General features: G+C 38.5%; 1 protein-coding gene across 1 annotated transcript in view; it reads left to right on the top strand.

Annotated features, from left to right (window-relative positions):
* Positions 1-13,154, top strand: part of PHF3 (PHD finger protein 3) — a 39,518-nt gene extending 26,364 nt beyond the window's left edge. Inside the window, exons 8-15 of the mRNA XM_009707195.1 lie at positions 999-1,115; positions 3,321-3,452; positions 3,893-4,025; positions 4,530-4,725; positions 6,391-6,538; positions 8,214-8,303; positions 9,564-9,759; positions 10,972-13,154. Of these exons, the coding sequence (XP_009705497.1) occupies positions 999-1,115; positions 3,321-3,452; positions 3,893-4,025; positions 4,530-4,725; positions 6,391-6,538; positions 8,214-8,303; positions 9,564-9,759; positions 10,972-13,154 (3,195 nt within the window). The remainder of the gene's footprint in view (positions 1-998; positions 1,116-3,320; positions 3,453-3,892; positions 4,026-4,529; positions 4,726-6,390; positions 6,539-8,213; positions 8,304-9,563; positions 9,760-10,971) is intronic.
* The last annotated feature ends 484 nt before the right edge of the window (positions 13,155-13,638 follow it).

The following is a 13,638-nucleotide window of genomic DNA, read 5'->3' as shown; positions in this document are numbered from 1 at the left end:
TGTAGATACATTAATAATCCTTTCACAATTTATCCTGTTTGTTATTTTTTTGTAGGGTTTTTTTCATCTCTTTGATGTTTGTCCTCTTGTGCACTCAGGGTTCTCTGTGTTCTTTTTGCCTTGTTCCTCATCATTAATTCTTCAACTCCTTGCTCCCAGTGTACTTTTTCTGGAGGGGTTTCAAAGTGTAGTGGATATAGCTTGCCCAGTTTAAGGGTTTGTCTTTACCACTGATGTGTTGTTTGAGTGTCCCCATCCATCCCCTGTTGTCCCCCCCCCGCCCCCCCTACCCTTTGCTGCGTACTGCATTTATTTTTGTTTCTGTCCAGTAGCTTGCCTCACTCTGCTTTTTCATACCCACATTTCTCAAGCTTGGTCTTCACTCTCATTTCTGCTTTCTATGAGCCCACTGTTCGACATCATACTCACCTTCTCAGCTTCTATCTTTTGTCCTTTTATCAGTTATTCTGATCAAGTTGTTTTGTCTGTAGTATTTTACTATCACAGTTAGCCAGCTGTAAATTATATCAACAGGCTAGCTTCTGTCAGTGGCTTCTCTTTGCTCATACTGCTAAACTACGTGGGTTTTTTTTACCCTAGGAATTCAGTTCAGTCAGTGAAGAAGCATAGACATCCTCTTTAATACTAACTTCTTTCTGCTGTGTAATACAGGGGATTTGCACCTTTACAAAAAAAAAGCTAGTTACTGCTGCAATGGGCATAAATTCACTTTCTCCTTTGGAACAACAGTTAAATTATACATCTGATCATTAAGGATATATGTAGATACATTCTGTTGTGCAGAATAAATGGAGCTCTGGAATTAAGCCTTTTATGTTATAAAATCTAGTACTGCTTCCTGCAGTGGGAGATAATTACAAAACTACACGACCCATATAGGTGTACTGAGTATGTTGTGTGTTGCTTCTCTGCTTTATTTCCTGCTGTGAGCTGTTTTTGTCTTGATAGCAATAGTTAACTTTTCTTCTTTCTTTTAGATCTTATTTAAGAAGGTACTGAAAGGAGAGGTTACTCCAGACCACCTAATAAAAATGAGCCCAGAAGAACTGGCTTCCAAAGAGCTAGCTGCTTGGAGACAGAGAGAAAACAGACACGTGAGATTTGTCAACTTCTGTTGTTTAATTGACTACCTGAGTATATTTAACTTCTGTTTTCAGGTTAAGGGTATGTAGAAAGAACAGAGTGCACGTTGCACAAAGCAACTCTGACTGATCAGGAGGCTCTCTGTAACTTACTTAGTATTCAAAACCCAAAGGGGCTGTTGGGACAGAAGTGAAAGAAGTGTAGTAAATTTCTGAAAGGGGGAAACTATGCATTTTCTTTTGCCATGCAACTTTGTTGCTCCTTGCTCGCTCTTTTTTCTCTCTCAAGAGTGAAGACTTCTTTGTCCTCATTTCCAACAAGATTTTAAAGCTCTAGCTGGAGCTTTATAGACACCAGTTTCTTAAAAAGGGAGAGAGAGAGCTCTTTGGACAAACCAAAACGAACTGGTGGTGGTGGAGCATTGACAATTCACCCACCAAGAAGTAAACATGAAGCTGAAAACCTGATCTGCCAGTCTGAAAAGCAGTCTGAAGGGGAAAAAAAAAACCACAACAAAAAACCCCAACAAAGTGTAGGAAGTTTATTACATTAGTTTGAGCATTACTCTTCTTGAAACAGAAAGTCATGCTGTATTTATATCTGTGTTGACAGTTTAGAAGGAGAAGCAGGAGTATGAGGAGCTGTATTATTTTTATAGAAAATGCCTTTTTATTAGATACTACCCTGTTTATTGGACAGTTAGTCCAATGATAGTTAACTGCAGCTGCTTAGAAATGTCCGGTTTATGGCATCAAGTTTTCTAGTTTACAAAATCTGGATTTATGTTGGCAGAGTCTTTGGTATTTATATACCAATTCATAGAACTGAAAGGCACAAAATTTGGGTAGTGTTAACTGGTATGCATTTTGTATTTGGGTTTTATGATACTGGGAATTGTGGGTTATATCAGATGACTTCCAATAAAAAATTAATGAGTAGGTAGTGTAACATAGATGGAAATTCATCCTCTTGAATTCTGTGTGCTCAGAATGAAAGAATGTTCAGTGGTAACTGATACAGTACAGTGGGATGCTGTTTTAGAGACTGCAATTTGCATTGCAACATTAATTACTCCTGTTTTTTTTGCTTTTCTTTGCATATTGTGACTAGACTTGTTTATAAATCATGACAACTTTTTGCTAGTTCCTATGCAAAAAACAGTTGTTGAATTATTCTCTCAAAGTTGATTTGAGAGCCTAGAAAGGCATGAAAAGGTTGTTTATTCTGTAGCTCTCCAAAGCCCATCTTTTGTAGCACATCTTTATTACATTTATTTTTATAAACATCAATAAAATACTGAAAACAGACCATACAAAACAATATTCCACTGCTGGGAGTAACAACTTCAAAACAAAAGCGTATGCTGCTCAAAAATTACTGAAGGGTCCTAAATATTTCAGAGAAATACTTCAAAATTTCTAGAAGTTGAAATGGAATACAAGAAGTAAAATAAATAGCAATGTATCATTTGACTGTATTTTTCATTTTCCTATTTAAGCAAGACTTTGAGCCTGCTACTTACTAATTTTTTTTAAAGTTTCCCCAGTGTGTTCAAAAGTAACTGCAGGTATTTGGCAGACAGATAAAGCAATCCTAGAATCTTTGTTTCCTTATGAAACCAGGCTTAAAATATTGGGGACAACCAACACAAATTGTTTCTGGTTTAAGAAGTAGAAATGTGCTTTAAGAAGCAATTTTAGAAATAATGGTTTATGTTTTATTTTTTGCAGCAGAGGAAAGCAGCAGTGCTGATCAGAATTAGCATATCCATTTCTTTAAGAAAAAAAATTAAAAGGTTTTTCTTTTAGGTAGAGTGTTAGGTTTGTGTACTAAAAACAACCTCTTGAAAAATGATACAAATCTGTATGTATTTATGTCCTACGTTGTCCCTATTATTATGGGAAAAGAGTTGATGCATTTTTTTTTTCTTTAGCTCTTGGAAAATCAAAATTACCTATCTTTAAATTTAGTGTTGAAGGTCTGCTTTAGAACTTGTTGAAATACCCACGTGATGACTACTTGCTGCACTGTGGGTGAAGTTAGACTGGCTGCTTGTGCGTTTGCTTTATGAAACTACTCGGCACTTGCAAAATAAGAACGTATTTTTTTTTCGCCAGAGGGTTTCTTAATTACAATCCTATTTTCTGTTGTTGTATTTGTGGATTTCCAAATTTTATTGTATGGAAAGAAATATACATAACTTCCTGTTTTTACAGACAATTGAAATGATTGAGAAAGAACAGAGGGAAGTTGAAAGAAGACCTATCACAAAAATTACTCACAAAGGAGAAATAGAAATTGAAAGTGAAACACCAATGAAAGAACAAGAGGAAGTCATGGAAATTCAGGTCGGAAGGAAAACATGGCAACACAGTGTCTTTAGTTCATAGATAATACGGTTGTAAAGTGGTTTGTTTATGATTTTGTTGTTCAGATCTGTAATTATATGTTAGGTCTGTTTTGAGTTTAATTTTTCTTTTATCCTTACTGACTTCCACTTCTGAGCCTGGTGGATTTTTTTCTGTGTTGTGTCTATAACTGTATGATGAATTCTGGCAATAGTAGAAAGTATTCTGAATCTTACGTAAAAGATATTTAGGAATACCAATTTGTTCTTTTAATGCATTTGTAGATTTTGTGATAGGCTTTTGGGCTGTACAGCTGAAGGGAAAGTTTTATGTCTGAAGGGAAGAAAATACTATAAAATGTTTAAGCAATATGTATAGCAATACTGGGAATATTAACAGAGGAAAAAAAAGCTAACTGAAATGTGTTTCACTTTCCTTAGGAACCTAATACGAAGTTGTTTGAGAAGTCAGAGGAAGCTGAAAAAGATAAAGAATTAAATGAATCTGCATCTCCGGATACCACAAGTCAACATAAAAATCATCTCTTCGATCTTAACTGCAAAATCTGCATAGGTAATTTTGAAAAGCACATCAAAATAAACACATCATGCTTGTATAATGCTCTTTAGTCATAAATCTCGGTATTACCTCAAGAATGTAAATGTTTTTTTCCCTAGTTGCTGACAAAGATGTGGAAGCAGTTTTTTACTTCGTAATTTACAAAAGAGACGATACTAGAATGAGAGGCTATTGGCATAGACTTGGTCTAGTATTTTAAAAAAAAAAAGACTGCAGAGAAAGAAATCCCTTTAATGGGTGTACATGCTGTTGTTGATTCCTCATTTCTTTATCCTATCCTATTACAGTGGCAATGTTTATGTATAATATTGTATAAATATATGCAATGTATAAATTCATACATTGCATAAATATATGTATAAAATGTCTAATTTCTTTATCTTATCCCACTTCAATGGCAATATGTAGTATTTTTGGCGTGTCTTCCATGACTTCGGAGGAAGTCCCCTTTAGTTTCTTTAATAAAAAATAAAAACCATTGCCATTCATTCTCTGCAGGCCGAATGGCACCACCGACTGATGATCTTTCTGCGAAAAAAGTGAAAGTATCCGTTGGAGTTGCACGGAAGCAGTCAGACAATGAAGCAGAGAGCATTGCAGACGCGCTTTCTTCAACATCAAGTATTTTAGCTTCAGAGTTACTGGAAGATGATAAGCAAGACTCATCAAAATCGTCATTCACTCCTCTCCCAAAGTAATACAAACTGTAGAAACAGTATTTTTAAATGAAAGACATTATTAATCTTGTGACACTATTATGACTAAAGCTAATTTTTTTAAATGGCATTTCATTAATCCATTTGTGTGCTTGAAGTTGTATACTTCTTCTTAGGAATGGGGTTCTCTGCTGGAGTAAGTGGTGCTATGCATTTATATAAATGATACTACATATATTGTGATTACAAGCTTGTAACTACCGCATTTTGTTTTGGGGAAAAGTAAACTGCCTTACATTTTCTGGTGCAACAAGGTCTAAGAAGGCATGTCAGTTCATATTAAAAAAGTCAGGATATAGCTTTCATATTTTATTTTACTGTTAAGGAATGTAGTATGTACAGTGGTGCAATGGAATGAGTGTGCCTGTGTTTGCATATGTGTATATATAAAGCTAGGGAGTTGCAATTGCTCTGAACAGAGCATTTACACTGATAAATCAGGCTAGTTTCAAATCTCAAAGCAACGCTTTTCTAGAAATGACAGTTGAACAACAGCTTGTTTGATGTTTTGCCATTTTGCGTTCATCTCTCTCTTCATTTCCTTCCACACTTTACTCTGCGACTCAGTAAAGCGGGAATTGCAATTTATGAGGCCATTTTGCTCTGGTTTGAGGGAGGGTTTTCTGGAAAAACATCGACTCCCAGTTATTTAGAACTGACCAGAGTTCATGCTGAAATTCTGCCTTTGTCACTAAATTCTGCCTTTATTTAGTGACATGCTTTACTGAGGACAGTTGACTTTGGTTTTTTGCATAGCTTGCTGGTGATTCAAAGAAGTAATTTCTAGTGTAGACGGACAGAAAGGTAGGTTACTGTGTTACTGTAACAGCCCAACATCTGGTACTCCTGGGTGGCTAGCTTAAACCTGCTGATAGCATGCCTAGAATATTTGGGTAACAACGTGTTGGGAAACGTTGAAATGTGGCTGTAACCTTTTCCATAAGGAAACCCCCAGTGAGAAACACTCTCCTGCAAAATTATTTAAGACTTTCTGTTTATTCTTTGCAGCTGCTTTGTTGACAAAACTGAGGCTGTTTTTTTGAAGGGGGGAGAAGCGCTGTTTTGTACAGATGATGGTACTGGAATTGGGAGGAGGCACTCGGAAGCTGTGGAAGTGATGTGTGGATGCGAAGAGATGAGGAGCCAACTTGTGGGCCTGGGGATGGGAAGAGACGGGAAGGGAAGGGGCCATTGGGTGTTGCGGTGGTGTGCGGACAGCGATGTGACAGAATGTAGGAGCTAGGAAGGCAAGGCGAGGGAGGCCAGAGGCAGTGTGTCCTCTTCTCCCCTCCTCCCTGAGGTAGGGGAAGGTGTTGCTGGGTCTGCAGCACCTACGTGTGTTTGTGTGTCCTCCTCAGTAGCATTTAATAACTCTTGGACTAAATAACTTCTCCATTCTCAAAAGATATAGTAGTGAACTAATGTGCTGCTTATCTGACTGTCCTTCCTGTAACGTGTCTGCTCCACTGGAAGATGAGAAATGTGGCTCTCTGCCTCTCTCTTGTCATTGACTTCAAGTATGCTTAACTTAAAAAGAAAATACTTGATGGCATGTCATTTCTTTTACAAAGAAAAACTATGATTTACGTTATCTTGCATGATATATCATTTTCTAAACAAAGTGTTTTTTTGTCATTTTTTAGATCAGAAACACCTGGTACTGTGGAATGTGAAAGTCTGTTTCTGGCACGCCTGAATTTCATCTGGAAGGGTTTTATCAATATGCCTTCAGTGGCAAAGTTTGTTATTAAGGCTTATCCAGTTTCTGGCTCTTTTGAGTACTTAACAGAGGTATTTATATTTACTGCAAAGAATGAACAATTCATGTATTAACTTCAGCAATTTGTATAACTTGTCAGCTAATAATAGTGTAATGGTGAAAGGCAGTGAAGCATGAGCATGAGCATGATCAGCAAGATTTAGATTAGATATCAGGAAGAAATTCTTCCCGGTGAGGGTGGTGAGGGCCTGGCAGAAGTTGCCCAGAGAAGCTGTGGCTGCCCCATCCCTGGGAGTGTTCAAGGCCGGGTTGGATGGGGCTTTGAGCAACCTGGTCTGGTGGGAGGTGTCCTTGCCCAGGGCAGGAGGGTTGGAACTGGATGAGCTTTAAGGTCCCTTCCAACCAAACCATTCCATGATTCTGTGATTGTACCGAGTAAAGTGTTTGTGGGAGAACATAGGCTAGGATATGTATTTGTAAGTAAAGTATTTTTCAGTTTGTCCTACATGGATCCATCGTTCCTCAGAATTCAAGTTCTTGGATATATTTTTAAGATGTGTTGCTCTTATCTCACTGTAAAATGTTTCTTGAGGATGAGCAGCTGTATTTCCAGAGCTGGTTTTATAGAAGTTGAACTGTTTTTTGTTTATTATGAAGCATTTTCTACAGTATAAAATAGCAGAGAAAGATAGGACAAAATTTGCTACTGAAATAACCACCTTGGTGACATCCATTTTCTGAATTAGGAGGGAGAAAATTGTAGCTCAGTTGTGAATTCAAAGCATTAAGCAAGTCGATACCAATTTTTGGAAGAAAAGTGTCTACTGGTGGTTTCTGTTGACAGTGTGAGAAGTCGTCTTATCGTCTACAACAGAAACCTGTATAATGATTTATTTTTTTGCCAACCTGGTGATGATAGGGACTAGATTGTCCCTAAAAAAAAAAAAAAAGTTTATGTAGTGTTCTCTTCAGTGTCTGCGAGGCAGGAGAAGGATGCAGCTGCTTATAATAGTTGTCTTTGTGTCATAAAATAAAGATCAGAGCGCTCGTAAGGTTCAGTGTTACTTCTTGCCAGTGACACAGGATGCAACAGCTTTCTAATTAAAAGGACTTAGATCTTCTATTAATGTGATTGTCTTTACTTTGCTGTAAAGCATCAGTGAAGTGCAGGGTAGGCAGGACCCTTTCATGCTACAGGATTATTTTAAGAATATGATGTGCTTTTCAAAACTTCTCTGTTTTATTTCAAAAAACTATTTTTCCTTAGGTGTTCCTAAATGTTTCTGAAAGTCTGGTTTTGTTGCTTGTGAATAGTGAGCTCGATAGTATCCTAGAACATATGTCCATACATACACACGTGTGTAGGTTATGTTTTCTCCTCATGATTAAGATTTTGAAAGTTAATTTTATACATAACTGTGGGCCTCTCATAGCAGTTTGATCTTACAGATAACTTGAGTGTTTCCAGAGCACTATACAGTTATATTTGCAGTTAATGTTGCCAAAACAAATAATTTTGGGGAGGTTCAGATGAACAGTATTGAGTGATAACTGATTTAGTATAGATCATTGACTTTGCACTGAAAATCTTAATTTAAATATGTTGAAACATCTACTGATGATATAAAATTATAATTTAAGAACTAAAAGAATTAAGTATTTTTTGAATATATGAAAGAGATACTGGATGAAGGATTTACCACAGTTTTTATGTTGGATTCAGATTTCTGTTGTCCTTTTTCATAGGATTTACCTGATAGCATTCAAGTAGGTGGCAGGATATCTCCTCACACTGTCTGGGAGTATGTAGAAAAAATCAAAGCTTCAGGGACCAAGGTAAGAATTTTACATATTGAAGGCTTGCTTGTTTAACATAGATCCTGTTCACCCTAAAGATTTTTTTTATTTATTTTTTTTTTTTCCTCTGGAACATTTGCAAAATACATGACACTTTAAGGATAACTGCCGGTTATGTTGAATGGGATGGATGGCAGCTGGTGGCATTTATTTTCTTACTATCTAGCCTTAACCTGTCATTTGCTGTTTGAGAATACTTGTATTCCTTTGAGACAGTGACTCATGGATGTTTGGACACCACTTGACATATGGTGTCCAGACCTTGTGTCTCGGTACTGTTGCAGTATGGAGACCCATCTCGGTGGTGCTCTGCTGGACTTGTCCTGCTCTGTGCAGGTTGTCCTTGTGCTGGTGAGCCCCAAACTAGACGGTGTTCTCCAGATGCTGTCTCACAAGTGCTGGATAGAACAGAGTAATCATTTCCTGTGGCCTGCTGGCTGCTTCGGCTCAGACACCCAGCATGCAGTTGGCCTTCTTGGCATGGAGCATTGCTGGTTCACATTCACCCTGTCCACCAGGAGCCCCGCTGCCTCCTACGCCAGGCTGTTCTCCAGCCAGTCTGTCCCCCAGCCCTGCCTGGTGCGCAGGGTTACTCCTGCTCAAGGCACAAGATCTTGCGTTTGACTTGGCTGACCTTTGTGAAGGCCAGCACGTTTTTTCAGCCCGCTGAGGTCCCTCTGGATGCCAGTGGGCTCTTCAGCGTATCGACCACTACCCTGATGAGGTGCCATCTCAGTTTTGCTGGGGCTTTCCTGTCCCATCTGCCAGGTTGTTAATTAAGCATCAGCCCCAGCATCGACTCCTGAGCTGGGCTTTGGTCATAGTTCTGGGATCTGAACACTGGTGTTCCCCCAGCATTAATGGGTATCTTGGACACAACAGACTACAAAATCAAGCTTTCTGGTAATGTTAAGGGTGGGAAGAGGAATAATTACTTGGAAGCTGGCATGCTTCCCTATATCTTGTATTTAGCTGGCTGATAAAATTTTGGCTTTTTTGTCATGCACTGTAATTAGTTTTCTTATACTAAATGCTTTTTATTTGTTTTCTGCAGTTTTCCTTAATTATATTTGGCCCTGTTTCTGCTCCTTCTGTCTCATCTGTTGTTCTCTGCCTTCTTGAGGAGGCTTTTTCAACTCCTCTGAACTGGACTTTTAAATAAAGAGCAATCACTAAAAGAATTAAAATTTCGTAGGAAAATGTATCTGACCATCTTTTTCTCTCTCTTTTTGTAAACAGGAGATCTGTGTAGTTCGCTTTACCCCAGTAACTGAAGAGGATCAGATATCCTACGCGTTGTTGTTTGCCTATTTCAGCAGTAGAAAACGTTACGGTGTAGCGGCCAATAACATGAAGCAAGTGAAAGATTTGTACCTCATCCCTTTAGGTTCCTCAGATAAAGTCCCACATCATCTTGTGCCTTTTGATGGGCCTGGTAAGTACAGCTTGGAATTTGGAACTTTATTATCATAATGCTACTTAAAGAAGTTTACAACAGAAATAGAAGAGAAGATTAAAGTTAAAAATCCCAGCTATTCTGTTCAAAGATATCATGAATTTTCCGTAGTATTATATTAGCTTCCTTGAAAAGACATTAATTTCCCACTGCAAGATTATTCAGATTCTTGAAAGTATTGCTGTTGACAAAATTACCGTGTGTGACTTTTTGTTTCATGTTTACCACATTCTTCCTTGAACCCAGGTGGCTTCATGGGTTACAATCTCAGTAAGTTCAGTGATACAAGTGGACTCTGATAGTAGTCACACTGAGTTCCAAATTGATACTGTAACTTTAAAATAGTATTTTTTCATTATTTGAAGTGTACTAATTCTTTTTTTCTCAAGTGTTCCAAACTTCCTTAAAAAACCAAAAAAAACAAACCACAAAAAAACCCAGACAGACACGGAAAGTTTAAAAAACAGATGAGCAAGGAAGAAAAGATCCTGAAATGGCTCTTGGTTGTCCTGCTTACACTTGAGTTACTTGGTATCAATTTATTTTGGTTTTAAAAATCTGTGGATGATTTCTGCTTTTCAGATAGACAGGGTCGAAATGAGGAGAGGATAAGCTACAACTCGTAATTTTTTTGCAAGCACCTAAATTATAGAGAACAAAATATATAGTGAAGAGATAACTAATAGTCTAACTTGAAACACAGTGCCTTCCTGGAGTGAGGGAAGCATTTTGGAAAGTCCCTCCTGGTAAATCGTTTAAGAAGTGTGTCATAACACACACGGATGAGGAGACTTTGTGGTTGCAAGTGTGCTGTTTACTTTTCTTTCCTCTTGCGCTTTCCTGCCACTGTTGCCAGACTGTGACTGTGCTAGACTGACATGATGTTTAACTTCTGTGCTTTTTCTGATGTGACTAGATGCCCTATATAGCTGTCTCGTATTCTGTATTTGGAAGTTACAGCAGGTGATACAGTACTTAAAAATTATGACTTCAAACATTACAAATTAAAATTGTTTTAGCTTGGAAATACATTTTTGATTAAGTATTTTTTTTGTGTTTAATGATGGAAATCTCAAATGTCATAAAATGAAAACTTTCTATAATATAAGAGTATGGGGGTTATTTTTGTTAAAATGATTGCCTTAACCAAAACATAAGGAGATGATAAACTGCTGTTACAATTTTGTACAGGGATTGAAATACATCGACCAAATTTATTACTCGGATTGATAATTCGCCAGAAAATGAAGAGGCAGATTACTGCTGTTGCAAGCGTTACTAGTAGTTTTGTGGATGAAGCTGCTGAAAGTACCTTGAGCAACTTGCCACCAGAGAAGAAAAGCAAGCCAAACAAACCTGAAGTCTCTCATCATGAGCTGACACTTGAAGAAGAGGAGGAGAATGATTTTTTTAATTCCTTCACAACTGTGCTACACAAGCAGAGAAATAAACCTCAACAATCTAACACAGAAGATGTCCCAGCAGTTATTGAACCGTTGGTGGAAAGTACCAAACACGAACCACCGAAGCCTCTCAGGTTTCTTCCTGGAGTCCTGGTTGGATGGGAAAACCAACCATCTACTCTGGAGCTAGCAAACAAACCGCTGCCAGTGGATGATATTCTGCAAAGCCTGTTGGGTACGACAGGGCAGGTATACGAACACAGCAAGTCAGAAGTGAGCCCCAGTGAAGGCATACCACTACTAAATGAGCAGGCAACCTTAAAAGAAGAAAACATGGATGTTGCTGATGTAACTACTGAAGTTGGTGAAGCAAAGACTGCTTTGGATGATCTACAAGAATCCACTAATGCTACTGTAGCTGTGGATGCAGCAGCTGTAGGGACCTCAAGTTCTGCAAGAAGTGCTGGATCTTTGATAGGGCTGAGTCTTAAGGGAAAACCTCCAGATGTCTCTACAGAAGCATTTTTAGCAAATTTATCTGCTCAGTCACAGAATAAAGAAACTGAAGAAAGTAAAGAAAATGACCCAAAGCGGCAGTTACCCGACAAGGATAACGTTGCACAGGAGGTTAGAAGGACCACAAATTCCAGCTTTGCTTCTTCCTCATCAAACGCAGGGAAAAAAACCAGCGAGAACAGCGTTACTGTAGGCTCTGCTGAAGGTACCACTGTTAATACCTCTAAATCACCACCATTTATTAATCTTAAAAGAGACCCACGACAGGCGGCTGGACGAAGCCAGCAGACTAACGCTTCGGAAAGCAAGGAAGGAGACGTTAACAGGAATGAAGATCGACAGAATGCTCCAGGAAATGATCAAATGGAACCAGACAATAAACAGTCTTCTGGAGAAGTGGGCTTAAACCTCTATCAAAGTGATGCACAAACCAGTGAGACACAGTACAGTTCAACTGCAGCAAAAGCAGATAACGCAGTCACCTCACAAGCGGAAGACACCAAACGCTCACAGGAAGATACGCTGATGCCGAACATTGAAACAATGAACTCCTTTAGAAGGGGACCAGCAGCAACTTCATCTCATTTTGAAGCAGAAAACTCTTCTCGTTCTGAATTCATTTCCAAAGTCCCAAGCCCTATTACAAGTGGCAGCTTCTCATCCGTTAGGCCTCCTCAGCAGAATTTCCAGCATCCGAAATCTAATCCACCTGGATTTCCATTTCAGGCTCCTGCACCTCATAACTTCCCTCCACAAAACAACCCTATGTTTGGATTTCCTCCTCATTTACCACCTCCGCTTCTTCCTCCTCCTGGCTTTGGCTTTCCTCAGAATCCAATGATGCCATGGCCGCCAGTAGCTCATTTATCAGGTCAGCCCCCGCACTATGCCGGACCCATTGCACAAGGGCTACCGGTGGCTCACAAACAATCAAGATTTTTGGGGCCAGAGAATTTTTTTCAGAGTAAAGACAGTAGGAGACCAGAAAGACGCCACAGCGATCCTTGGGGCAGACAGGAACCGGCTTTGGAGAGAGGGTTCAGTAGAGGAAAAAATGATCAACATAGACAAAGATTTTACAGTGAATCCCATCACCAAAAGAAAGACAGACATGAAAAAGAGTGGAACAACGAAAAATACTGGGAGCAAGATTCTGAACGAAATAGACGCAGAGACAGAAACCAGGACAAAGAGAGAGAGAGGAAGAGTAGAGAGGAAGGACAGAGGGACAAAGAAAGATTGCGATCTCCACACAGTGATAGGGCTGCTGATGGAAAAAGCCCCAGAGAGACTAGAAACCCAGAAAAAAAGACAGAGAAGCCTAAAAGTGAAGAACAGGCTCATGAAAAAGATAAGGAGAGGGAGAAAAGCAAGGAGAAGCACAGAGAACGAGAGAGTGAAAAGAACAGAGAGAGACATAGGGACCACAGTGACAGAACTAAAAGCAAAAGGTAAAAAGATGCAGGCAGTCTTTTAAAATCCTATTTAAATAAACTGTTAGAGTAATGTCGTAAAACTTTGTATAAAAAAAAAAAAAGCCTGCTAGGATTGTGCCATCTTTTTTATTCAGTGTTGGTGTTTTGCAGAAACAAGTCTGTGTTTTGGTACCACTCAATGTACCAATACTCATCTTTTTTTTCATTATACCAACTATCGCTAGAAGTAGGAGTTTAATATTTTTAAAAATTTTACATTGCTGTATATTCAAAATTTTAAAGATTTCCTTTATTAATATGCAATAAAGGCTTAGAAATTTTCTTAGCTGATGAAGTTGGCTTTAGTCAAGTCTGCAATATAGTTGCTGCCTTTGGTAATTTGTGCTCTCTTCTGTTTTAAGATGCTCTGATAATTTTAAAGGTGAATTTCATACAATAACATTCTTTTTAAATTGCACTGTTTTTAAAGACTGTAGCAAAACCTCAGAATCCACACACATTAC

The sequence above is a fragment of the Cariama cristata genome, unplaced genomic scaffold (genome assembly GCF_000690535.1).
Source record: "Cariama cristata isolate BGI_N322 unplaced genomic scaffold, ASM69053v1 scaffold27819, whole genome shotgun sequence".
In the NCBI taxonomy this organism is placed as follows: Eukaryota; Metazoa; Chordata; class Aves; order Cariamiformes; family Cariamidae; genus Cariama; species Cariama cristata.
This window is presented reverse-complemented; position numbering and strand designations above follow the sequence as displayed.